Source organism: Ctenopharyngodon idella, chromosome 23 (genome assembly GCF_019924925.1).
Source record: "Ctenopharyngodon idella isolate HZGC_01 chromosome 23, HZGC01, whole genome shotgun sequence".
NCBI lineage: Eukaryota > Metazoa > Chordata > Actinopteri > Cypriniformes > Xenocyprididae > Ctenopharyngodon > Ctenopharyngodon idella.
In genome coordinates, this window is record NC_067242.1 from 18,116,042 (window position 1) to 18,141,303 (window position 25,262).

At 36.3% G+C, this 25,262-nt stretch overlaps 1 protein-coding gene across 1 annotated transcript in view; it reads left to right on the plus strand.

Annotated features, from left to right (window-relative positions):
• Nucleotides 1–25,262, plus strand: part of cntnap2a (contactin associated protein 2a) — a 394,941-nt gene that overhangs the window by 172,608 nt on the left and 197,071 nt on the right. Inside the window, exons 4-7 of the mRNA XM_051882071.1 lie at nt 10,641–10,788; nt 16,866–17,069; nt 19,554–19,738; nt 23,709–23,852. Of these exons, the coding sequence (XP_051738031.1) occupies nt 10,641–10,788; nt 16,866–17,069; nt 19,554–19,738; nt 23,709–23,852 (681 nt within the window). The remainder of the gene's footprint in view (nt 1–10,640; nt 10,789–16,865; nt 17,070–19,553; nt 19,739–23,708; nt 23,853–25,262) is intronic.

Here is a 25,262-nt window from a genome sequence, read left to right on the forward strand (position 1 = left end):
TCAGTTCAGTACTAAAGCGCTCTATGAGTAGCAGTTTCATGTGCTTGCATCTCTCAGACAGTGCGCGCATACAGCAAAATGAGTTGTTTTTCACCTTTTACTGCACTTCAACGGTTTAAAATTACTTGATTTCAAATCGCAATGCTTAAAACGCATGCAAATGATAAGCTTTCGTGACCACGCAGCACAGCAACATTACGTGAGCATAACTGTGATAGTTGAAGATGATAGTCCAAAATTTCAGAAGTTAATCATGTCTACCAGTATATCGCCCAGCCCGATTGCTGACTACTGACTAGTCTGACTAGCATTGGCTAGAATAAATATATGGTTCATCGTACTTATTCTTTTACTGGAGTAATATTTTAATAGGGTATCTGAACTTTGACTCTAGTAAAACTGAAAATGAGTACTTATTCTTTTACTAGAGTAATATTTTAATAGGTTATCTGCACTTTTACTCAAGGACTTGACTTTTGTATTTCCTCTACCACTTGCATACTTTTGTTCCAAAGAGAACCACAGAGTGAAACAGATTCAGTGAATTTTCCTTTGTTGACTTGTTTGATGATGCCTGCAAAGACCTTTGTGCATAACAGTTAAACTTTATGCCAATCAAATACGTGTGAAAGCAAATGCTGCTGAAATCCTTTTGATCCAAACGTCTTTGAAATTGATCCGTAAGAGATTATGTATTCCATTTCATAGCTGATTGACTAACAGAATGCAATATAATCCTAGCTATGACTTTTGTGTTGTGTGCTGAATCTTTAATGAAAGATTGACTGCCATTAAAATGATCTACAGTATATACAAATATAAATTTATCAGCGCATGAAACCTTGAGGTAATTCCAACTGATCTCACAGTCATTTACGTAAAGACAATTAGACACTCTATTTAACTGCACCTGTCCTGGTTTATTTTTAAAATGACTTTAATTACTGCATGATTACTTGTGAGGAGACAGATGTAATCTTCGAACCTTTACGCCACAGCTCACTGTTCCTCTCTGTGTCTGCTTTATTTTGTATGTACGCCCACCTCACCTTGTTCTTTTTAACTCTGTAGCCCAGGGTTCAATGCTGTGCATGCATTATTACTCTTCAGTGTCGCCCAGCTGGAATGTATACTGTTCTGACTGAATGATGTCTTGCTTACAAATAACAAATAACATGAAGAGTATTTGCATACTCTGTGGTGGACCATATACTTCAGCCTTGAATTCCCCTCAGTGAAGTGTTGAATTTTACCATGCAACACTAAAGTCTACATGCAGTTTCTAAGACAGGTGTTTTTTTGTTCTTTTTCTTACTAAGGATGCATTGATACAACCCGAATTCCGGAAATGGTGGGACATTTTTTAAAATTTGAATAAAATGAAAACTAAAAGACTTTCAAATCACATGAGCCAATATTTTATTCACAATAGAACATAGATAACATAACAAATGTTTAAACTGAGAAATTTTACAATTTTATGCACATTTCAAATTTGATGCCTGCTACAGGCCTCAAAATAGTTGGGACGAGGGCATGTTTACCATGGTGTAGCATCTCCTCTTCTTTTTTTTAAAACAGTTTGAAGACATCTGGGCATCGAGGTAATGAGTTTCTGGAGTTTTGGAATTTGGTCCCATTCTAGGTTTCCAGCTGCTGAAGAGTTTGTGGTCGTCTTTGACATATTTTTCTCTATAGGTGAAAGATCTGGACTGCAGGCAGGCCAATTCAGCACCCAGACTCTTCTACGACGAAGCCATGCTGTTGTAATAGCTGCAGTATGTGGTTTTGCATTGTCCTGCTGAAATACATAAGGCCTTCCCTGAAATAGACGTCGTCTGGAGGGGAGCATATGTTGCTCTAAAACCTTTATATACCTTTCAGCATTCATAGTGCCTTCCAAAACATGCAAGCTGCCCATACTGAATGCACTTATGCACCCCCATACCATCAGAGATGCTGGCTTTTGAACTGAATGCTGATAACACGCTGGAAGGTCTCTCTTCTCTTTAGCCCGGAGGACACGGCGTCCGTGATTTCCAACAAGAATGTCAAATTTGGACTCGTCTGACCATAGAACACTTCTCCACTTTGAAACAGTCCATTTTAAATGAACCTTGGCCCACAGGACACGATAACGCTTCTGGGCCATGTTCACATATGGCTCCTTTTTACATGATAGAGCTTTAGTTGGCATCTGCAGATGGCACGGCGGATTGTGTTTACCGACAGTGGTTTCTGGAAGTATTTCTGGGCCCATTTAGTAATGTCATTGACACAATCATGCTGATGAGTGATGCAGTGTCGTCTGAGGGCCCGAAGACCACGGGCATCCAATAAAGGTCTTCGGCCTTGTCCCTTATGTACAGAGATTTCTCCAGTTTCTCTGAATCTTTTGATGATGTTATGCACTGTAGATGATGAGATTTGCAAAGCCTTTGCAATTTGACGTTGAGGAACATTGTTTTTAAAGTATTCCACAATCTTTTTACGCACTCTTTCACAGCTCTGCTCATCTTTACTTCTGAGAGACTCTGCCTCTCTGAGACATCCCTTTTATAGCTAATCATGTTACAGACCTGATATCAGTTAACTTAATTAGTTGCTAGATGTTCTCCCAGCTAATTATTTTCAAAATTTCTTGCTTTTTCAGACATTTGTTGCCCCCGTGCCAACCTGTAGCAGGCATCAAATTTGAAATGAGCTCATTTAGCGGATAAAAGTGCAAAATGTGTCCCTTTAAACATTTGTTATGTTATCTATGTTCTATTGTGAATAAAATATTGGCTCATGTGATTTGAAAGTCTTTTAGTTTTCATTTTATTCAAATTTAAAAAATGTCCCAACCTTTCCGGAATTCTGGTTGTATTAGAATTCTGTCTGATATCAATAATCTGATTATTTTCATGTTCACAACAACTGATAGATGTCTGATTATACAATTTGGTACTGATTTTTCTAAAAAAAAAAAAAAAAAAAAATCTATTTTAAATTCTACAAATTGAACTTAGGCATCACAGCTTTTTAATGATATTCATTTTGAGATTTGCAAAAATTACATTTATCAGTGTTATTAAAGTATTACTTTTTTACCGTATACAAATTTAGTACCATATACAAATTTAGACAAAATTATCACCTATACATAATTGACAAAAAAATAAATAAATAAATATTATAAATTATAAGTGTGATATCGTGTGACACTGAAGACTGAAGAAATCACTACTGAAAATTCAGCTTTGCCATCACAGGAATTAATTACATTTTTAAATATATTAAAATAGATTTTAAAATTTTTACATTTATTTGTGTGTTTTTTTTTTTTTTTTGTATTGCTGCTTTTATTTGAGTAAAATTTTTATAATCTTTTTAAATATATTTAAAATTGTAATTAATTCCTGTGATGGCAAAGCTGAATTTTCAGTAGTCATTTCTTCAGTCTTCAGTGTCACATGATCCTTCAGAAATCATTCTGATATTCTGATTTGGTGCTCAAGAAATATTTGTTATTATCATCAATGTTGAGAACAGTTGTGCTGCTTAATATTTTTGTGGAAACTGGAGCTATTTGCTTAACCCAGAACTGTGGAAATGTGGCTCTGCATCAGTTTCCATCATCCTATGATGCGAAAGCAGCGGATAAGTTTCCCCATTCGCTTTGAGCTGGAACAATCAGGTGACATGACAGATGTCACGTACAGTATATTCTCAGTGAAAGCTACAAGTTAACCTCCTCAGAGTCTTGACATTTCCCTGTGTTTTAGCCTCTAGCAGGTACCCCATTGTGTCACGACTAGCCTGTGCCTTCTCTCACAGTTCTTAAATGTTACCCGAGGAGGTCCATAATACCCAGAGAAAGTTATCCGTTAACATTCCTGCTCGTATCAATGGCAGTTTCTCGGCTGGTGCAGGAGCCCCTGGAAATATGTGATTTTATCTGATAATGCTGTTGTAGATTTTTAAAAAGGGCACTTTCTGGTCACACCTCTGGACGTTTTTCTTTTCTTTCTCTCTTTACCATTTCCTGGCCACCAACTCTGAGTGTGACCTGTTTGGGTTTTTTCCCCCCACAAGTACCTTTCTGTGAATTGAATTTTGATGGATCCTTTTGGAGGCTCATACATTACTGATACCCTTTCTCAGCCCCTGTAGTCAACGCTGAATGAACTCCAAACCGCTGCCTCTTGTACTGAATAAGCACATGCTGAATTCTTATATTATTCCTTCCATGTGGTCCCACAGCCCTCTATGTGGCATAATGGCAACAAAACCTCTCCATCAATTAATCTGCTGAAACATGCACTTAGAAAGCCAATGAAACGAGGCATACCCCTCGCTGGTATGTGAAAATCCTATAGTTGTTTTATTCACTGTGAGTTTTTGCCCATTACACAGATCTCATTCAGACTGCTGGGTATTTTCTTGTTTGACATTCTAAGAGTTTTCACACTATATTTCTGCTCTGTTTTAGGATCCACAAAAGTAATTTTTGATATTATATCCAATATCTACAACAGTATACCTTTTTTTCTCGAACATTACCTTCTATGCAGTGTGTAATATAGCTGTTTGTGAATGTAAAAGGTCTGCAAAGTTTTAAACATCAAAGTGCACAACAAATAAAGTTATTTTCTCCTAAAAGGAAGAATCAAATCTGAAATGCTACACTACACTACCCCTACCCCTAAACCTACCCATTACAAAAAACTGTCTGCATTTTTTGAATTTCAAAAAACACCGTTTAGAATGTTTTTAAGCCATTCGGTTTACGAGGACAAAGAAAGTGTCCTCATAAACCATGTTTACGTTGTAATACCCATGTCATTATACACATTTTGTCCTCATAAACCATGTATACAAGAACACAAACACACACACACACCAAAAGTTTGGTGCCAAAAAATAATTAGCTGACCATCTACGGTCCACCCTATGTGTTGCAGACCTGTTGAAATATTGTTTCCTCCAAAAAACAATTTTTAAGTTTTGTATTTAAAGAGTTAATTAGTTTCTTCCAGACACTCTCTGCATGGATCTAGTATTCTTCAACTTCAGGAACTTTTGTTTCGTATGTGTATAGCACATTTATTCAACTTCTGATAAGGCTCATTTCCCCTTAATTCGTTTTCTTGCAACGTTGAGACCTTCAAGGGCTTCCCAATAATGACACACTGTGCAGCTCAATTCACCATTACATCCTTTCAAAATATCAGTGGCCTTCAAAAAGAACTTATACAGTAAGTTACTTTTGATCTTAATAAGTGTAGTGGGAAAAGGAATATTGTGGAGATTACTTAGGATCAGATAAAGACATTAAAAACCTGTTAATTGATTAACAGTGTTACTGTACTTTACCTTATACAGTAAAAAATGGTTTAACATCACATTATATGTAATTTTACTGTAAAACACTGAAATGTATGGTTTTTAAAGTAAAAACTATGCATAACCCCACAAATTACTATGAAAAACAGTAAAAATGACATTTGCAGAATTTCCTAGATGACGTCACGTATAGTTTTGTTTGTTCTTATTTTTGTTATTAGAAATGCACAGTAGGGTGTTTATTGCATTATTTTAGTGCCTTTGGTTTTATGTGGTCATGTTTTATGAAAAGGCTTGGAGTATTAATATTATATCCCTTGATAAAATATGCATTTTTAAGTTGTGAACATACAGGCACCCTATAATACAGGAACCATTGTCACTATTTTTTACGGTGAATTTCTGGCAACCAGAGCTTCCAGCTTTTTTTTTTTTTTTTACCGTAAATGTAACTGTATATTTTTTTATGGTATGATTTAAAATATTAGATTTTTTATTTTTTAATTCCATTCGTGTACCTTTTTCTCCCATTGTAAAAAATACTTTTTTACTTTTTTTTTTAACCTTTTTTATCTATAATGTCTATAAAAATAGCTTTAATATCTGAGATTTTTGCTCACAATTCTGATTTTTTTTTTTTTTTTTTTCCTCCTTTCACTGGTCTATTTCATTAAATGTGCATATTCTGCAAAATAGGCCAAGACTTTACTTCCTTGTTTTGCCCTGTAACCATTTCAGTGTCATTTTAATAGTGTCAGAATGTAGAAAGTGTTAGCAAAAAATAACCATTTTTGGACTTTCAGTGCCAATTTTCTACCCTGTCCACCATTAGCTCACTCTTGAGCTAGACTACTTTGCTTATACTGTGAAATGAGGGAAGCTTACATATTCTATGTCAGTTTTTTTTCCTTTAACTCCACTCCTGAGTGAGTCTCTCATTGCTAAAGTACAGCGATTCAGAGTGTCATTGAGTTAGCTGTCCCTTCAGCCCTTCACACATCTGCATATGGCTGGCATTTTGACTGATTCAGCTGTGCTCTTGGTTTCTGAGAGAAAAGCTGTCCTCACCTCATCTGTCAAGACAGCCCCAAGTGGCAAGAAAAGTATGAGAGTGCCAAATGCTCTCGGTTGGTGGATAATGGTTTCTTAAATACTGGATCACATTTTTTTCACTTTGATACACATGCTTTCACTTTGCTGGCAGAGAGATGTATCGCTGGGTGTCCCGTTGATTACGCTGTAAAATGTGGTTGCGATTCCACATAAAAGCATTCGAATGTCCATAAATCATTTAAGCAAGGCTGCAATTATGTAGTTGGTTTTAAATGTTCTGTCTCTGCAGTGAATCCTGAATGCTCGCTTTGAGATGCTCATCACTTAGTTGCCTTGACACTGATGTAAAATGGTGGTTTTTCAGAATCATACTGACTTACCACATGATCTTCTAAGTATTACTTAGTAATGTGAAAGAATCTGCAGCAAGCAAGCCATATATAACATGGAGAAAGATGAAGGCACCTGTATATTTTCATGTATATAGACCTGTTTATATAGTAGGAGAAAAAGTAGTAAATATGGTATCATAAAAAACAAAACTGTTTTAAACATTAATTAGTGGCTTAATATGGCACAATATGTAAGATTTTTAGATTCAAATATCCAAAAAACACTTGAACAGTGTTATATATTTTGTTGACTTTTGTTGACGTGTACTTACACTGTCCCAAATGTTTCCACCGATTAAATCCAGAGAAATCAGCCATTTTAACTAGTGTGACGGCCCGTGTCATTGCGTCGCCTGTCAGCGACGCCATATCCGCACTTCCCTTTACTTCCGTAGAAACCATGGAAACACCAAAGACTCTTTAATATGTTGTGTTTTATTAGACAGGTGAGTAACTGTTTGATACCTTTATTGACAGAGAGTGTAATCATTGTTATAGTCTTATTGTATGAATCTCTCATTTTCTTGATTTACCGCGAATAACATGTTTGTACCATGCTTCAGAGACAACATTTATCAAGTTTTTATCAAGTGGCTAACATAACATAATCAGAAAGAGCTTTATTTGTAGTAACAGTAATACAGCATTTTCTCCACCATACAATATATTTTACAATATAATTGCATGCCATTTATATTCTTATATCGATCTATCTTACTGCAATATGCAACAAGTGCCTCATACGGCCACCAAGAGTAAGCACAAAGTAACGTTATAACCCAACTTTCAACACACTTTTTTAGTGTGATTGTTTTGACAAGTAAAACAGCACTGCATTACCCCACAATTTTAATTCATCAAATAAAGTGACCTGTATGAGTATTAATTCAGCACTTGCAGCTATTTCATTAGAATTAAATAAAATAATGTGAATTTAAGTGATCAAACTTAACTGTAACAAAGTTCAAGTTCAGGGAAGAAGGCGGATGTTAAACGCAACTTTAATCGTAATAAACAAAAGCAACAAAACGAAAGGAGTGGTAAGAGGCTGACTGCGGCATATAAGCATAATAAGCGTAATATAAACAGCAATGTAAAATGTCTACAGTAACGTTAACAAAACTAAAACATTAGCTCATAGTTATTGTTTTAAATAAGCGACATCTAGCAGCAAAGCTTACATATTGTGCATTTAATTATTTTATTATTAGCAGTAGTAGTTTTGGCTTTAGGACAATGACAAATAAAAGACAATATATTAGCATTTAAATGTAAAATACATTTTATTTTATGTCTATATTTTATGTTATATATGTTAATGTATTTGGTCTTGCCGAACTAGATCTGCTTCGCTGCTGTTGATTATTGCTGTTGCTGCAGAGAAACTATGGATTTGCTACTGCTAATAGATACACAGACACTTTGCTGTGAGCATGGAAGACGTGCTGCTGCTGCATAAATAGACAGGTGGAGCTGGGGGAGGAGGGTTTCAGAGGAACTGCAGGACTAGCTTATAGCAAACAATGAACCAGACTATTTAAATGTGGAGGTAGCAATCTCATTGGCTGCAGGATCAGCATAGGCCAATCAGTTTGTGCCACGTAGTAATGCTGAGATTGTTTGCAGATTGCATGTAAAGGACCTATCAGCCTGTGCCCTCTAGAGTTTCATGACTGAACTAGATTATAAAAGGCTATTATTAAAATGTATAACTTTAAAGTGGTGGGGACAGCAGTGCAATATGTATATATAAGTATGCTGTGCAATTTTACAGAAGTTATTTTATCAGTTGAGACCACAACAAACTCTGCACCTGTGTTAGCATAGTATAATTAACCATTCAAAATGTTATATGAACGTCAAACAGATTAATGCGTTGGATCACAATGTGTGACAGCTGCTTGATTCACTATAATTTTGATTTAGGACCTTCTCAGATTGCTTGGGTCATGTACTTAGCTTTAATAGATTGTTCTTATGATTGTCAATAGAAAAGATACCATGAAATATTTCCCAGTTCTCATACTCTAAAGGTAAAATATTACAAAATCAATAGATTTCTTGAAATAACAAAAGAATGGCTACATAAAACAACACTGACAACAACTGCAAGACCTGAATCTTTTATTTGGCAGCCATCCACAAATCCGCCATTATTATACAGCTATATATTAGACTTTCTTGGAAGAAGGGTGTTAAACTGGTTAAATCTGCTGCATACATCTAACATTTTCAAGTGAAGAAAAAGATCATCATCGATCATGAACAACCAACAGCATGTTTTATTCTTGTTATGGTGCTTAGAGAGATTGCGTGTCTGATGAATTGTTTTAAGGTCAACCTGTTTGTACTCTTTACTTAAGTTGCTGTTGTAATGATCCCTGCCTGTTTGTTTTCTAGACCGATGGCTTTTATTTCTGCACCAGAAAAGTTCAGAACAGTGTCTTTCCGTCAGAGTGAGAAATTTGCAAAGAGTGGATGGCTGTTCATAGCTGTTGAAGGAAGAAGAGACCCAAGAGCTTTGACACAAAATAAGTAAAAGCAACTTTAATTATGCTATGGGAAACCAGTGAATGTGGCGCTTATGATAGTTACAGCTGGCTTCCTGCCTAAACCCGAACTCTCCACTAATGAAAGACAGCCTCTATCTCCGTCAGGCCTTTGTGCTTTAAATTGTGAAGGTGCTTGATTAAACAACATGCCAGGCAGCAAAGCTCTCAGGGTGACTTCACATTTGGCTAACTAATTACACACTTGCTGACTGTTTAAGGTCTGGATCTGAAATTAACTGCGACAGAATTGAGTCATTCTGGTCATGAAGGCAGAACTTTTAGCCTGGATTGTGCTGGGTGAAGTAATGCAGATTTATGCGGATTAATCCGCTTTTCTAAACACAATGGAAGTAAAAATAGGTCAGTGGACATTTAAGATGTTAATTTTTTTGTCTGTGAGGCCAAATAAATGTAGTGAGAGCCAAAAAGTAGCATATTTTTTTCAGAATTTTTAGCGCCCCCTAGTGTACCTCACTTCCCCTGCTCTGTGCTATATAGCCTACTCATTATGCCCAGGAGGGCCACCCATAAAACACTGTCACCTGAAACCTCACAACAACTCTCTTTGCAATGAACGATGAAGTGAACACTCCCCAGTCGCCCACTACAGAGCACAGTAATCAGCACTTCAAACATTAAAGTTGGACCACCGTATGGAGCCTCCAATATTGACGTGTTCAGCATGGTCCTGACAAGAAATCCCCAGTTGTACAATAAAGTCCATATAATGGTGGTTTCTTTAGAGTAGGGGGGGCAAGTACTGTAATCCGCATCATTCCAGTTTGGTGGCTTTGAGCTGCTTATCAACAATCCCACATGGTCTGTCTGGAAACTGAAGTTCCCCACCACTCAATGGGCTACTGCATCAATTTCTTGCTCTGCGTGACACAAGAAGCTGCGTAGGGTCAACGTGAACCACAGAGCCGTGCAACTTGATTCCACCTACATGTCGCTTCAATTTATTTATTTATTTGCCTAGTGATTTCAGCTTCTGAGACTGGACAGTAGAGAGTTTCATGAAGATCTCTCAAAACCACACTTGACCAGATATGAGACACATAAGAGTAAATGATCAATATCTCATTCACAGTCACATGGTTGTGCTGAGTATTAACACATAAAAATGGAAGAAAAGGAAATGAAGCAGCATTTTATTATAATTCAAATTTGAATTATTTTAAATTGGAGTGATTTTTGGAAGTATCTTTTTTATGATTTATGGTTAAGTGCTTGCAGAAGAGTTTTATTTATGTGAGTGTACCTAGGTTTTAAGTTAAAAAAGTGAAGTAACATATATGTCACACCTGTCTTGCAGGCGTTTGCAGGTAACTCCAATACAGAGAGTGTGGTTCGGCATGACCTGCAAAACCCGATTGTGGCCCGTTATTTGCGCATCATTCCTTTAGACTGGAGTGAAGAGGGACGAATCGGCCTCAGGTTCGAGATCTACGGGTGCCCGTACTGTAAGTGTTGTCTGCACTGTCACATTCCACATAGAGTAGATATCAGCTGAGACAGCATAGTATGGGAGTTATTTATATGATATTGAATATATGATGCTGAAGCCTATGGGGATTTTCATCCTAATAACTATGCATTATTTTTTTATGTAGCCAAATCTTTATTATAGCTGGAACATTTGCTAAGCTCAGTATAAAATTGACAGTTTTATCTATTAAAAGTTTCTTTTCATACTGAGGAAACGTGTTCTAAGCTTTTTTGGATCACTAGAGTGATTAATATGCAGTGCAAGATGGCAATATATATTCAGAAAGATCCTGATACAATTAAAAGAAATTGGCTGACTCAACTTTTTTTGAAAGTCAAGGTCAGCTATCCATCCCATACAAATCATTTCCATGATTTGCACAGATATCCACTAGTATCCCACCCTGGTGTTCACTAAAACAGAACAGAGAACCGATACTGTGTAAAATCAAGCAGAGTATTTCCCAACAGGATGTTCTTGGTTATATATAAATTTGAGACAAACAAAAGTCTAGGTCACATGAGTCAGACTCCACTCCTGGAGGGCCACTGTCTTGCAGAGTGTAGCTTCAACCTTCTCCAATAAACCTGCCTGGAAGTTTCTAGTAAGCCTGTCTTCAATACTTTAACCTTTTAATATGTAATTTCACTTCACTTATTAAATCAATCAGAACAGTTGTTACCCAGGTCCAAAATTAACACTTTGCCAAACCATAGAACCTGTCCCGTTTGAAGTTCCAGAACTTGACTTGATGATAAAAGGACCTGGCACCTGGAAACATGCAACAGCAATTTCAATATACCACCACTAGACAAGGCAAACATTTTTGCCTTGCCTTAATTTTTGAACTTGGTTACATATACTTGGTATTGTAGAATTATTTTGGAGCAGCTTCACAAAACCAACAAGGTACTTACTGAACACAAAATGTAGGCTACATATTTTTCCTTTCTTTGCACTGAAGTTGTGGTTACAGGATAAGCTATTTTATTTAATCATCTTACAGAGACAGCTTTGCTGGATTTTCATTTGTTTGAAAGGCATTAGTCATTGCAAATCATGGATTTAAACAGCAATGCTTTCCAGATGAGCGGATGTGTTTTGGAGCAGCTGTCTCCAGTGAGGTCAAAAACATCCCAGAATTTGAATGTGGCTCACAGGTTAAGCGCCCCCTGTAGGTCACGTTTGTGAATTAACGGCATTAGTCATTCCACTTGCTTCAGTTCATTGGTATTCTTTTTTCATTTTTATTTCAATCTAGCCTTTTATTATATTATAATTTAGTGAGCAAGGAGAAAAATTACATCTATGAACTATCAACATGCTCTGTTTTCTGAAATAGACTGTAGCCTTGACAAATTCATCACTTTCATTATATTAAGTGTTGCCAAATTGATCTTGATAACAAATTTCAATTAACACCCCCATAAATTGGTTTGAGAAGTATCACACTCAGTTCTCTCATTACAGTGATGTAATCATCTGTCATTTAACCCCAGACCAGAAGAACCATCTTTACTAATGATTATTTTTTTTTTTTTTACCACTAATGTCTAACTTCTCACTTTTTTCATTTATTAACTTATTTATTTGGGGACAAGATACAAATAAAATCCTTGAGATGGATTAAACTGTAGCATAGGGGACATTTTTCTGTTTTTATACTGCCATTAAAATAAGGATAGTATAAATAAACCTGACGCCTAGCTTTTCTGAATGTTTGTGTTTATGACAAGTATGAATGAAGCCTGGTAGTTTTAGATACGTATCATTCCTCAAGCTGTTTTCCTGCTCGCGAATGGCCCGAGGGGGGTTTGGCTGCACTGATTTTCCTGCCAGAAAGGGTCTCATCCACATTTGCTTCGTGCTGGTGAAACTGATCATATTCCTTAGTCATCTCATGCAGGTGATCACCTACCGATAAATATGTGCCGCCATCACCAAATCGTTCTTTATGAGTGCATAAGGAGGAATAAATAAACACAGTATTCTCACCCTGCTGGATAATCCAGATTAAACTGGTAGTTGTGTTTTGGAACATTGTAGCTTGTTTCTTACTGGTAACTGATCATTAGCTGGTTCAAGCTGACCTGCTGGACCTGTAACAAGGACTGTCAAACAGTCAGTACACATCCATTGATGCTATAGTGTCACATCTCACTGTTTTTACACCTTGAGTGCCACATTTTTAGATACCAATATCAAAATCTAAAAAAAAAATGAAATTCAGCGAGCACAATAATTTCATTAATAATTATTGTATTTTTTTAATATTCAATAATACAAAACTATTACTAATACTGCTACTAATAATAGTCACATTAACACATTAAATTGACAACCTTACCTTTAACAAACTAACTACCAGCTAATCACCAGTTAGTGACTAGCTTGAAACTGCTAATAGCTACTGTAGTTTACAGCAAATATTGACCAGCATAATGACCAAACCAATTACTTAAACCAATGTATGGCTATCCTAAACCAGCTTACACCAGCTAATGACCAGCTTGAACTAGCTAATGACCTTCTTAAGCTTACAGTAGGTAATAACCAGTTTGAACCAATCTTAAACCAGTTTACACTATAGGTAATGTCAAGTTTAAACCAGCTAATAACCATCTTAAACCAGATCACTCTATAGGTAATGACCAGCTTGAACCAGCTAATGACCATCTTAAGCCTGCTTACACCATAATGACCATCTTAAACCAGCTAATGACCCTTTTAAACCAGCTAATGGCCATCTTAAACCAGCTAATGACCAGGTTAAACCAGCTAATGACCATCTTAAACCTGCGTACACCATCTAATGACCAGTGCAAACAGCTAATGGCAATTTTAAACCAGCTTACACCAGGAAATGATCAGCTTGAACCAGGTAATGAGTTAATGACCATCTTAAACCAACTAATGACCAGCTTAAACCAGCTAATGACTGTCATAAACCAGCTTACATAATGACCAACTTGAACCAAGTAATGACCATCTTAAACCAGCCAATAACCATCTTAATTCAGCTCACAATATAGGTAATGACCAGCTTGAACCAGCTAATGACCGTCTTAAGCCTGCTTACACCATAATGACCAGCTTGAACCAGGTAATGGCCATCTTAAACCAACTAATGACCAGCTTGAACGAGCTAATGACCAACTTAAGCCTACTTACACCACAATGACCAGCTTGAACAGCTAATGACCATCTTAAACCTGCTTACACCATCTAATGACCAGTGCGAACAGCTAACGACCAGATTAAACCAGATAATGACCAGCTCACACCAGGTAATGACCATTTTAAACCAACTAATGACCAGCTTGAACCAGCTAATGATTGCCATAAACCAGCTTACACTAGGTAATGACCAGCTTAAACCAAGAAATGACCATCTTAAACCAGCCAATAACCATCTTAAAACAGCTCACACTATGGGTAATGAGCAGCTTGAACCAGCTAATGACCATGTTAAACCAGCTAATGACCATCTTAAACCTGCTAACACAATCTAATGACCAGTGTGAACAGCTAATGACCAGCTTAAAGCAGCTAATGACCATTTTAAACCAGCTTACACCAGGTAATGACCATCTTGACTGTCATAAACAAGCTTACATTAGGTAATGACCAGCTTGAGCCAAGTAATGACCATCTTAAACCAGCTAATGACTAGTTACCATGTTTCCAATACAGAATATTCCAACAGGGAAATGTTAATATGTACAAAAATACTTTTTTGGGCCTTTTCCCACCACTCAGTTTCTCTTCAGACACGGAAATGCACTGACTGTTGAGTGAAAATAAATAAGATGTGCAGTAAAGGAATAGAGATAGCCCTTCTCAGGAACCATAGAGGGAAAGAATGGGAGTTAGATAAGCAAGACCTGCAGTGGAGATGAAGCACAGAATAAGAATGAATGCAGTGCTCTGACCTTGTTGATCGGGCGAGAACGGATGAATGCATTCGTGATGGAGGTGAAGGGGATTGGCAATGGAGAGAGGAAGAGAGAGAGAGACAAGAGGAGTGGTAGAGCAACTGGCCAGACATAGCACACATACTCATGCATTAGTGTAGTAATCAGTCCCCAGCAGGGTGCATGGAGAGAATTGAATTAATTCCACATGCAGATACTCTAGACTCAAACACACACACGATCACAGTAGATGCTACATACTACAGGCATCCCCTGGTTGTTGTGTACATGACAGATTACATTGAATGCATATTCTCACTCGCTTTTTCCATGTAGAACAATTACAGTTGTTGCGTCATTTTGTAATTTCCACTGCTAATGGAAGCTGATAAATGCAAATTGATTTTACATGCCTCAGGAATGCATTCAATGCATGAACGATCCATTTAAATAATGGAAAGAAATATCTTACCCGCTTACTGACTTGAAAATAGCACTTACTGTAGACCTTAAACATACTATTATTTTTGCATATTGTTTTCTGAACCATCCACCATAAATCATTTCATTAAGTTCAATTAACATAATTATCACATTGCTTTAGTTAGAATTCTTTGTCTTTTTTCTTTTCTTTTTTTTTTTTAATTTATATGATTATCTATGATTATACATAATGTATATGGCGCAAGCCTAACCACAAGGAAATATATGTATGTGTATATATATATATATATATATATATATATATATATATAACAGCACCCTTCAGCCATGACTTATTCATGATACAGCACTAGCCTCAAGTACCTTATTGCTTTTATAAAACAGTTACCACACAATACAAAAATATGTATCAATAAAACTTTCATGAAGTAAACTGTCACTAAAAGCCTTCCTTCCGCCGGAAAAAATAGTCCCTGACCGTGAACAGCAACAGAAGTTACATTATTACGCCATTAGATGGCAGCAAAGACTGTCTTTATGAGTGTGTCAGTCAGTAGCGAAGACTTTTACATTAAAAAGACTGAATTGTTGTGAACACGGACGCAAATGCTTTGACTAGCGCTGTCAGTCACGGGAAAACCCCTTTACTGTTAAAAGGACAAGATAATACATTTTATTTTTTATTATGAACATAGGAAAATACTAAATCTGAATGCAGGTAATAAACTCGCTCAATCTATCTCTTTAGTTAGAATATATATATATATATATATATATATATATATAAAGTCGCTTATGCTGCATTTATTTGATAAAAATACAGTAAAAATAAAGTAATATTGTGAAACATTACAGTATTTTAAAATAGCTGTTTATTGTAATATATTTTAAAATGTAATTTATATAATTAATGTGTATGTATGCGTATATGGCTGCGGATTACATTTCTCATGAGGACACATGATTATTTATCTAATAAAAGTAGTACTTTACTTTTTTTTTTGCTGCAATACCAAACCTTTTTAGTCCAAAGTTAATGCATTCACAAGCCTACTGCAAAATCAACACCACCATTTACATTTTAATTAAGCTCAGATCAAACCCAATCAATCTCTCAATAAAGCAAGAGGATAAACACGCCACTTCAATCTTATTGGTGGAAGGGAACACGATGACATCTGTATTTTCTGTTTCCAGTTTGCTGTGGATCTTTCCATAATTACCTGCTCATAATTTTACATGGCTTCAGAGTGATATAAAGACAGTCTGCAAAGCAATCAAGTGCCATCAGGAACTGTGAGCTTGTGTAATATATCCAAAGGTTATGCAGTGTCAGTGCAGGAGATGAAACCAAGAGAGCGAGCGAGAGTTGCCGCGAAAGGAATTTACATTCATAACTTCCGGTATGCATCATTCCAAGCCATGACAGGGATCAAAAATCCTCCTCCACTGCGCAATAAGCAGAAAGGCTTTGTCAGCAGGCAATAGCCAGCTGCAATTTTCTGCCTCCTCACTGTAGTTTATCACCTGATCCCAGCCGCAGTTTATCTGTGAACTTCACCATGCTTTCGTCCAAGCAATCTATAGAACAGTCACTCAACCGATCATTTAGCCAAAAACGGGCATGACATCCAGTCACCTCAGGGGTGCTAATCTCTTTTTCTCCTCCTGTCTTTCTTCCTTCTGTCAACAGGGGCAGATGTGATTAATTTTGATGGGCAGGGGGTGATCTCTTACCGCTTTAAAATGAAGAAGATGAAGATTTTGAAGGACGTGATAGCCCTGAAGTTTAAAACATCAGAGAGCGAAGGGGTGATTCTGCACGGAGAAGGTCAACAGGGGGACTACATCACCTTGGAGTTAAGGAGAGGCCGGCTCCTGCTGCAGATAAACCTCGGTAAAACTGATATGTGTGTACCTTGGTGTGAATTATGTCATTAATGTGCTACTGATAGTATATCAGTATGTCTTAAGCTTATTTATTGACTTTATAACTGCTGTCTTCTATTATCTCATTGATTGTTTGATCCTCATTGATTCTTTGATAAAAGTCAGTGACATTTAAAGGGATAGTTCATCAGAAATGAAATATCTTTTATAATTTTCACTCACCTTCATGTAATTCCCAAACTGTATGACTAACCAGCCTGGTCTCATTGTTAATACGTACAATTTTTGTACGTTTAGAAAGGTGCTAAAACGTACAATATTGATGTAATTATGGCACTAAAACGTAAAAATACTTGCGTTTTTACAGCGAAAAAATGTAAAATATTTACAAATCTTTCATATCATAAAGATATATGTATAATGTCCATTTTATCGTTTTGTAGATAAATGTAAGATCCCTAAACCCCATCTCAAACCTAAACCTACCCATTTTATACAGAATGTTAAAAGAATAAAACATAAAGAACAGAAATGTGTAGGAAAATGACAATTTTAGCAGTCTAAAAATATAACATTAAAACGATATTTTGAGCCACTAATCCTACATCTACCCCTAAACTGTTATAAATAAAAGAATGACAGACAAACAAGCGTAATCACAATAATTTATTTTTTGCGAAAATGTCAAAAGTGGTACCAAAAGTAGTTCAAATGATGATGAGTTCCAGTCACAGTCCTCTCTGGCGGTAATAGTTTTTTATAGGGTACAGAGCAGAATTTAACTTATTAATCCATGAAAATATGATAAATCCGGCTTCTCTCCGTGAAGGCGCGCACTCATTTCAAATGTCAATCCACTGAAACACGGCATGTCGCAGTCTGTGACGAAGCAGGGGAGAACCAATGAGCGTTCGATATCAGTGCCGTAAACCATGTCGTAACGCTACTCGAGGGTGGCGCTACTTTCGAATTTGAATCATAACGAGCGCGAGCTTTGACTGTGACGGTCGCTGTTGCTGAGAATGAAGATGAAGATCGATGGATAAAGGGCTGAATTTGGATCTGTTCCTTACAAACATATGGATTCTAAAGATTTGGAGTACAGCGAATAAATAAAATGGATGTGATTTGTGAATTTATGTTTTGTTTTGGTGTATCTTATGGTTGTATTGTCAGTCGCTGCATAGGAGATGCACTGTCTTCTGTGTCTCACAGCAAACAAACTAAATATTACAAAATGGTTAAACAATTACATAAATTTTATTCATAAGGTTTCAAATTGTAGTCTTGTTTAACATTATGTAATCGTCTGAAACGAGCAGCACAAGTCACGAACAGAAATGTTATTTCATATTAAGTAGATGAGTAAACTGCTTTCAATAAATTCGACTAAAACATCGTTAAATCATTAAAGTCACGATTTTAATATTAATACATAGGAATTCATATACATTCACACTTTACATTACATGATTTACGTTTTTTTGCTGTTAATACGTAAGTATTTTTACGTTTTAGTGCTATAAATACGTCAATGTTGTACGTTTTTGTGTGTATGAAAACGTAAGTAAATGTACGTGTGGTAGAACCACAATTTCCACAAGAACCACAAGATTCTTTTTAAGAAATTAATACTTTTATTCAGCAAGGATGCATTAATTTGATCAAACGTGAAGACATTTATTAATGGTACAAAATATTTCTTTTGAACTTTCTGTTCATCAAGTAATCTTGAAAAATATGCATCACAGTTTCCACACAAATATTAAGCAGTACAACTGTTTGCAACATTGATATTAATAAGAAATGTTTCTTGAGCACCAAATCAGCATATTAGAATGATTTCTGAAGGATCATGTGAGACTAAACACTGGACTAATGACATAAATTAACTGTATTTTAAAATATAATAAAATACAAAACAGTTTAAATTGTAATAATTTTTCATAATATTACAGTTTTTACTGTATTGTTGATCAAATAAATGCATCCTTGGTGAGCATAATAGATTTCTTTCAAAAACATAAACCAAAAAATATTTTTTTACCCTAAACTTTTGAATGGTAGTGTACCTTATTCTGTAGAACACAAAATAAAAATTTATTTGAAGAATGTTTTTGTCCATATAGTGAAAGTCAATGGGGTCAAAAACAACACTGGCTCCCACTGACTTTCATTGAATTTTCCACTGAATAAAGAAAGTCATACAGTTTGGAACAACATGAGGGTGAGTAAATGATGACAGAATTTTATTTTTACGTGAACTATATGTTTAATATGTCATGGACCTGCATTGCAGGAAAACCTAGCCTGAGGGGAAAAAATATTGATAGACTGTAAAACACAAAACCCATTATCTTCTGTATCATAAGGACATAAACATCTCATATGCACTGTGATGGTTCCACCCATCAATAAGTATTCTGCAGTGAAGTTGAAGATATTGTATGTTTGATATTAATGACAGTCTCCTATGTCTAATGCACTGTAGGAAGTAATCAGTACGGCTCCATCCTGGGCCATACATCTGTGACCAGCGGCAGTCTGCTGGACGATCATCATTGGCATTCTGTAGTAATTGAGCGCTACAGGAGAAATGTCAATTTCACCCTTGATCAGCATACTCAGCACTTCCGCACCAACGGGGAGTTTGACCACCTTGACCTGGACTATGAGGTACGACTGAGAAAGTGAATGATTTATTGCTCTGAACTTCATTTAACAAGCAGGTGTATTATGGGATGCTAAAGCTCAAAATGTTACTCCACATAATTGGTAATTCTTTAAAGTTTTTAATTGTCCTTGGAAAAGATTCATCTCACACAGATAAAACAGCATGAATGATGTGAGAATGAACAGGCAGTATTGTGAGAATTTGCCTACTGAAAAAAAGCATGAATTTCCATGCCCTTCCAAGCTGGTTTATGCTAGTTAGTACTGGTTAGGTGCTATTCTATTATTTTAACCAACATAACCATGTTTTTCACCAACAAAACTTGGTGATGCTGGTTGACTGAGTCAGTATTGCTGGTAAAAGTATAGTGCACCTGAATTGAACATGTTTTTCCAAACCTGTTTGACTTCTTTTCCCTTCCAAAATCATCATTTTTGAGGTTTATCCTCTATGATATTTTACATATAATAAAAGTGAATGGGTACTGGGGCTGACAAGCTCCAAAATGACACAAAAGCACCCCAAAAGTATTATAAAAGCAGTCCATATGTCCACTATGTAAATCTTCTGAAGTCATATGGTACAGTAGCTTTGTGTGGGAACAGGTCGAAATTTAAGTCATTATTTAGTGAAAATCTTGCCTGACATACGTGATTTGTCTGACATATTTGATTTGAGACACACAGTAGAGGATTCACAGTGAATAAAGACATTTTGGTCTTTTCCTTGAACATAGTGCCAGTTTGTTAATACTATATGGCTTTAGAAGACAAGAAATATACACAAGAACTGGTTTTATGGTACTTTAATTGCAACACATTCTCACTCCCAACTCGTCACATATTGATGTTTGGTCAGAGCCCCTCGGGGTCAATTTTTAACGCACAGTGTACGTCATTTTTAGTCTAATTTTCCGACGCGCAGGGCTTTTGATGAGAAACTTTTGGCATTATACACCGACGCGATGGGCATGGAAATTTTATCGTTATGATGAAATGATATATTGGGGTATTATTTTGCCATTATGGTGCATATGTTGGGGTGTGATTTTCAATTTAATCAGCCAGAATCATTTTATTTACATTTATTTTACTATTTTATTTACAGTATTTAGACATGTTTGAGCATGTAACCCAACCTTTACCCCTAAACCTACCCATTTGTGTATTATATAATATAAAACACAGGATATATCAGGCCAATACGACTACAGCCACAATTTATTCAAAAAGTATAAATATTCCAAGTGTTCCGAGGCCAAACCATTGATTTGTGAGGAACAGACCCAAAAAAATGATCACCGTCTCCATCTGCCGTCAAGATCAGATCCTGTGCACACATTCAAAATTGCAGCCAGAAGAAACAATACGTCAATTTTGATTGTGAAATGGCATTGGCTCTTGTGTGTCTCGTGACCGATTGCGTCATTCTAAAGTTTGGGTGTATCTTTTGAATGAGATATCATGGAGTGGGATAATTTTCAGGGATTTAAAGTTCCGCTGTTCTTCATATAAAGATATCATATGACTTCAGAAGACTTGGAATGCAACACAAGCTGTTTGTAATACTTTTCTACTTTTCTTTTGGTCAGTTTTTGCAATAAATGTGTGTTTATTGAGAAGTGGGTAGATTTGGGGTAGGGGTGGGGTTAGGTGCTCCAAAATATATATGAAAATATAAATATTTATAAAATAATTTCCTCATTTACAAATGCAAATAAGTAAATGCGTCTTCATTTGACGCATAAGGCAAACAACTGAAAGCAATGGAATATCCTGCACATCGAAAAATGACATTGAAGGGTTACCCTGTGCATTAAAACGCCAAGGGGTCCTGACCGAGCGTCAATATGTGACGAGTTGGGAGTGAGAATATGTTGCACTTTTCAGTGTTTTTGGCATTTAGAGCTTGACACCTCAAGTCCCCATTTATTTCCATTTTATGGAAAATAAAGAAAGTCATGCAGGTTTGGAATCATGTGAGGGTGAGTAAATGATGGCAGGATTTTAATATCCCTTTAAGCTTGTCAAAAAGCCTGGTTGGGGCCATACCGCAAGTCCGGTTTTACATTAGTTGGATCTCATTTCATTCCCACACAGACTGCTAACAGACTCAAAATAGAAGTTCTGTAATTATCTTCGAATCCTTCAAGGATTTCTGTAGGATTCTGGTCACACTGCAGCCGTCACCCAATTCAGAGAGCTGAAGCTCAAAGCTGTGATGTCACACCAAGACACTTTGTCCTAGGGAGGTTCGCACTGTGATAAACTTTGTTTGCAGTGGGATTTTTATCCCTTGTTATTCTTTTCAGCACAGAGCTTCTGAAATCCGCTTCTCCACACAGGATTAATCCACACTAATAATGTGTAGCAGGATATTACTGTTATCAAACAGAAATGATGCGTATTAACAAGCACTGTAGAGGAATGTATAAGAAATTGATTTTCAGCGACGTAAAGAATATGGTCTGAGAGCAAATGCTTATCTATTCAATGAGCTCAGACACTCCTGGCACCATTGGATGCTACAGAGCTGGTTACAGCTCAGTTGGTCTGAGACAAATTGACCCCAATTAAAGTGAAAGTGTCTGATTAATTGAGCCGAGAACGGATCCAAAACGGTGAGTCGTTTTCTGCTGGAGCACAGACTGCATTTACAAACAATTGCATTTATCGACTATTGTGTTGAAGCGCTAGTGCTCTGTTTGAAACTGCATGAATAATAGCACTTACTAAGCATCTTTCAATAGCTAGATATTATCTGATTTTACAAAATATGCATAATTTTACTCCATTGTCACAAGCTGAAAATTATTTTGGTTGTGGCTGATCCAGCAGGATGTATTTGTATGATGTATCAGATAAAGTTTCAAGTTCTCCTTCTCTTCTTGACATAGGGGTAGATTGGGGTAAAATGTGCCACTTTTACTTAGGTTTTCCCTAGGGAAGTACAAATGAAAGAGAAGTAATAATAATAATAATATGCTTAATTATATTTCACCATCATATTTCAGCTGAATATACAAGTGTATTATGAATCGAATTTGAAAATAGGGCCATAGAAGTCAAGAAGTGACAAAACATTATGGGTAAACTGTGTCATGTCAAGGGGGAACTTGTATCATTGGAGATAAGAAAGATGTATCATCATCTTTATCTAAATAATTTACCTGTTTTTTACTCTGGCAATTCACCAACATGCATGACATTTATTTATAGACCTGCATTAATTTGCTTTGACAAAAAAAAAAAAAAAAAAAAACATTTTAAAGGGTTAGTTCACCCAAAAATGAAAATTCTGTCATGAATTACTCACCCTCTTGTTGTTCGAAACCCGTAAGACCTTCGTTCATCTTCAGAACACAAATTAAGATATTTTTGATAAAATCCGATGGCTCTCCATTGACAGCGAGATAATTTCGCCCAGAAATGTACTAAAGACATATTTAAAACAATTCATGTGACTACAGTGGTTCAACCTTAATGTCATGAAGCGACGAGAATACTTTTTGTGCGCCAAAAAAAAACAAAATAATGACTTTATTCAACAAAATCTAGTGATGGGCGATTTCAAAACACTGCTTAATGAAGCTTCGAAGCTTTACGAATCTTTTGTTTCGGAGCGTGTACCAAACTGCCAAAGTCACATGATTTCAGTAAACGAGGCTTTGTTACGTCATAAGTGTTTTGAAACGTTTCGAAATTTCAATGGTTCACGTGACTTTGGCAGATTTTCATTTTTGGGTGAACTAACCCTTTAACTGAGGTGTAGAAAATTGACTCTTACATCCAAAAATCACATTTTCTCATATGTTTTTCTAATGTGATTATTGGTTAAGGAGGTGACTTGGCTTACACTGACACATCTTACCCCACTCTCTGTATATAATGTTGTGTTGAATTTAGTGGGTTGTAATGCTTTGATACAGTTTTTGTGGCTTATGTTTCAAAGAAGTCTGATTTCTCCATGCAGCTGACTTTTGGAGGGATGCCTTATTCTGGGAAGCCAGTCTCAGGAGGTAGAAGAAACTTCAAAGGCTGCATGGAGAGCATCAACTACAATGGAGAGAACATCACTGACCTGGCTAGAAGAAAGAAACTGGACACTTCCAGCTTTGTGAGTCGATGCACTTTTCAGTCAACACCACAAACCAAGTTATGCAATTTGAGTTCATAACTTAGTCATTTATGACCATTCATATGTGCAGATTTAGCATGTTTGGGTGGGTTGTTTTTGCCTGGAGGGTTTTGTGGAGGTGTATGACCATGAAGAGCTGTACAAGGTTGACGCTTTAGAATGTAGAGCGGTTCAGACGTGATATTGATGGAGCTCGCATTAAAAACCTCATATCTATGCTGTATGGATCCGTTTAATTTGTTACAATACGCTGATGGGAATGTTAATCATCTACGCAGATTTGATGACTGTTGTCAGCACTGATAATAATCTAATTTCCACTGCCTGTGATATTACAAAGAATGCAATAATTGCACATCATATTCGATAAGCATATCAGTGTTCATTAATGGAACCACAAACATAAAGAGACACAATGCTTTTTACTGATGAAAATTACAATTTTATCTCTGCCGTACAGTTACACCAGCACATCATGTCACAGAACATCAATCAAGCATTATGTTAAATCTAAATATGTTTGAATTAGATTCACATATTTTTGTTCTAGAGATTTTGATTTTGACAAATAAACCAATTATGCTTGTACTGTACTGTACTTTAGGAGTCAAAAACGAAACCTAAAATTAAAATTCTGTCATCATTTACTCACCCTCATGTTGTTCCAAACCTGTATGACTTTCTTTCACTGCACAAAAAGTCAATGAATGTCATTGGGGTCCAAAACAACATTGGACCCCATTGAATTTCATTGTATGGACAAAAACCACTGAGACATTTTCCAAAATATCTTCTTTTGTGTTCCACAGAAGAAAAGAAGGCATACAGGTTTGGAACCAGATGAGGATGATTAAATGATGACAGAATTTTCATTTTTGGTTGAACTATCCCTTTAATAGCGTGAAAATAGCGCAGTTCCCCTCCTTTGCAAATTTGACATGTGTCCACCATAGACAGCCTCTGAATTATTATTCATGTCTGAAGGATTATATTCAAGGTTGATAAATCACATCACATGGCGGAGGTTCTCTTATGAAGCGCTGAGAAAGGCTGAGTGCACTTTTCTATTTCATTGTGATGAGACTGATTAAGTTCTCTATATTTGAAATAAGGCTGAAGTGCATTTGGTGCCTCAAAATTACCATTTAGAGGGACGTAGAACTGGAGAGTTATGAATAAAAGCCCTCGCTATTGCTTCCATGCACCCCTTTTCCAGCTTAAGGTTCAGAAATCGACGGCGTGGTTGGGAACATGCTGTAGCAGCACTTTGAGAGATCTTTCTTTAAGCTCATGTTCCACATGAAAGGTCCTCAACCATTTCAGACAGATTTATTTTCTAGTCACTTTATTTCGCAGCTTTGTAAGTGTATTAAAGACGTTGCATTTGAG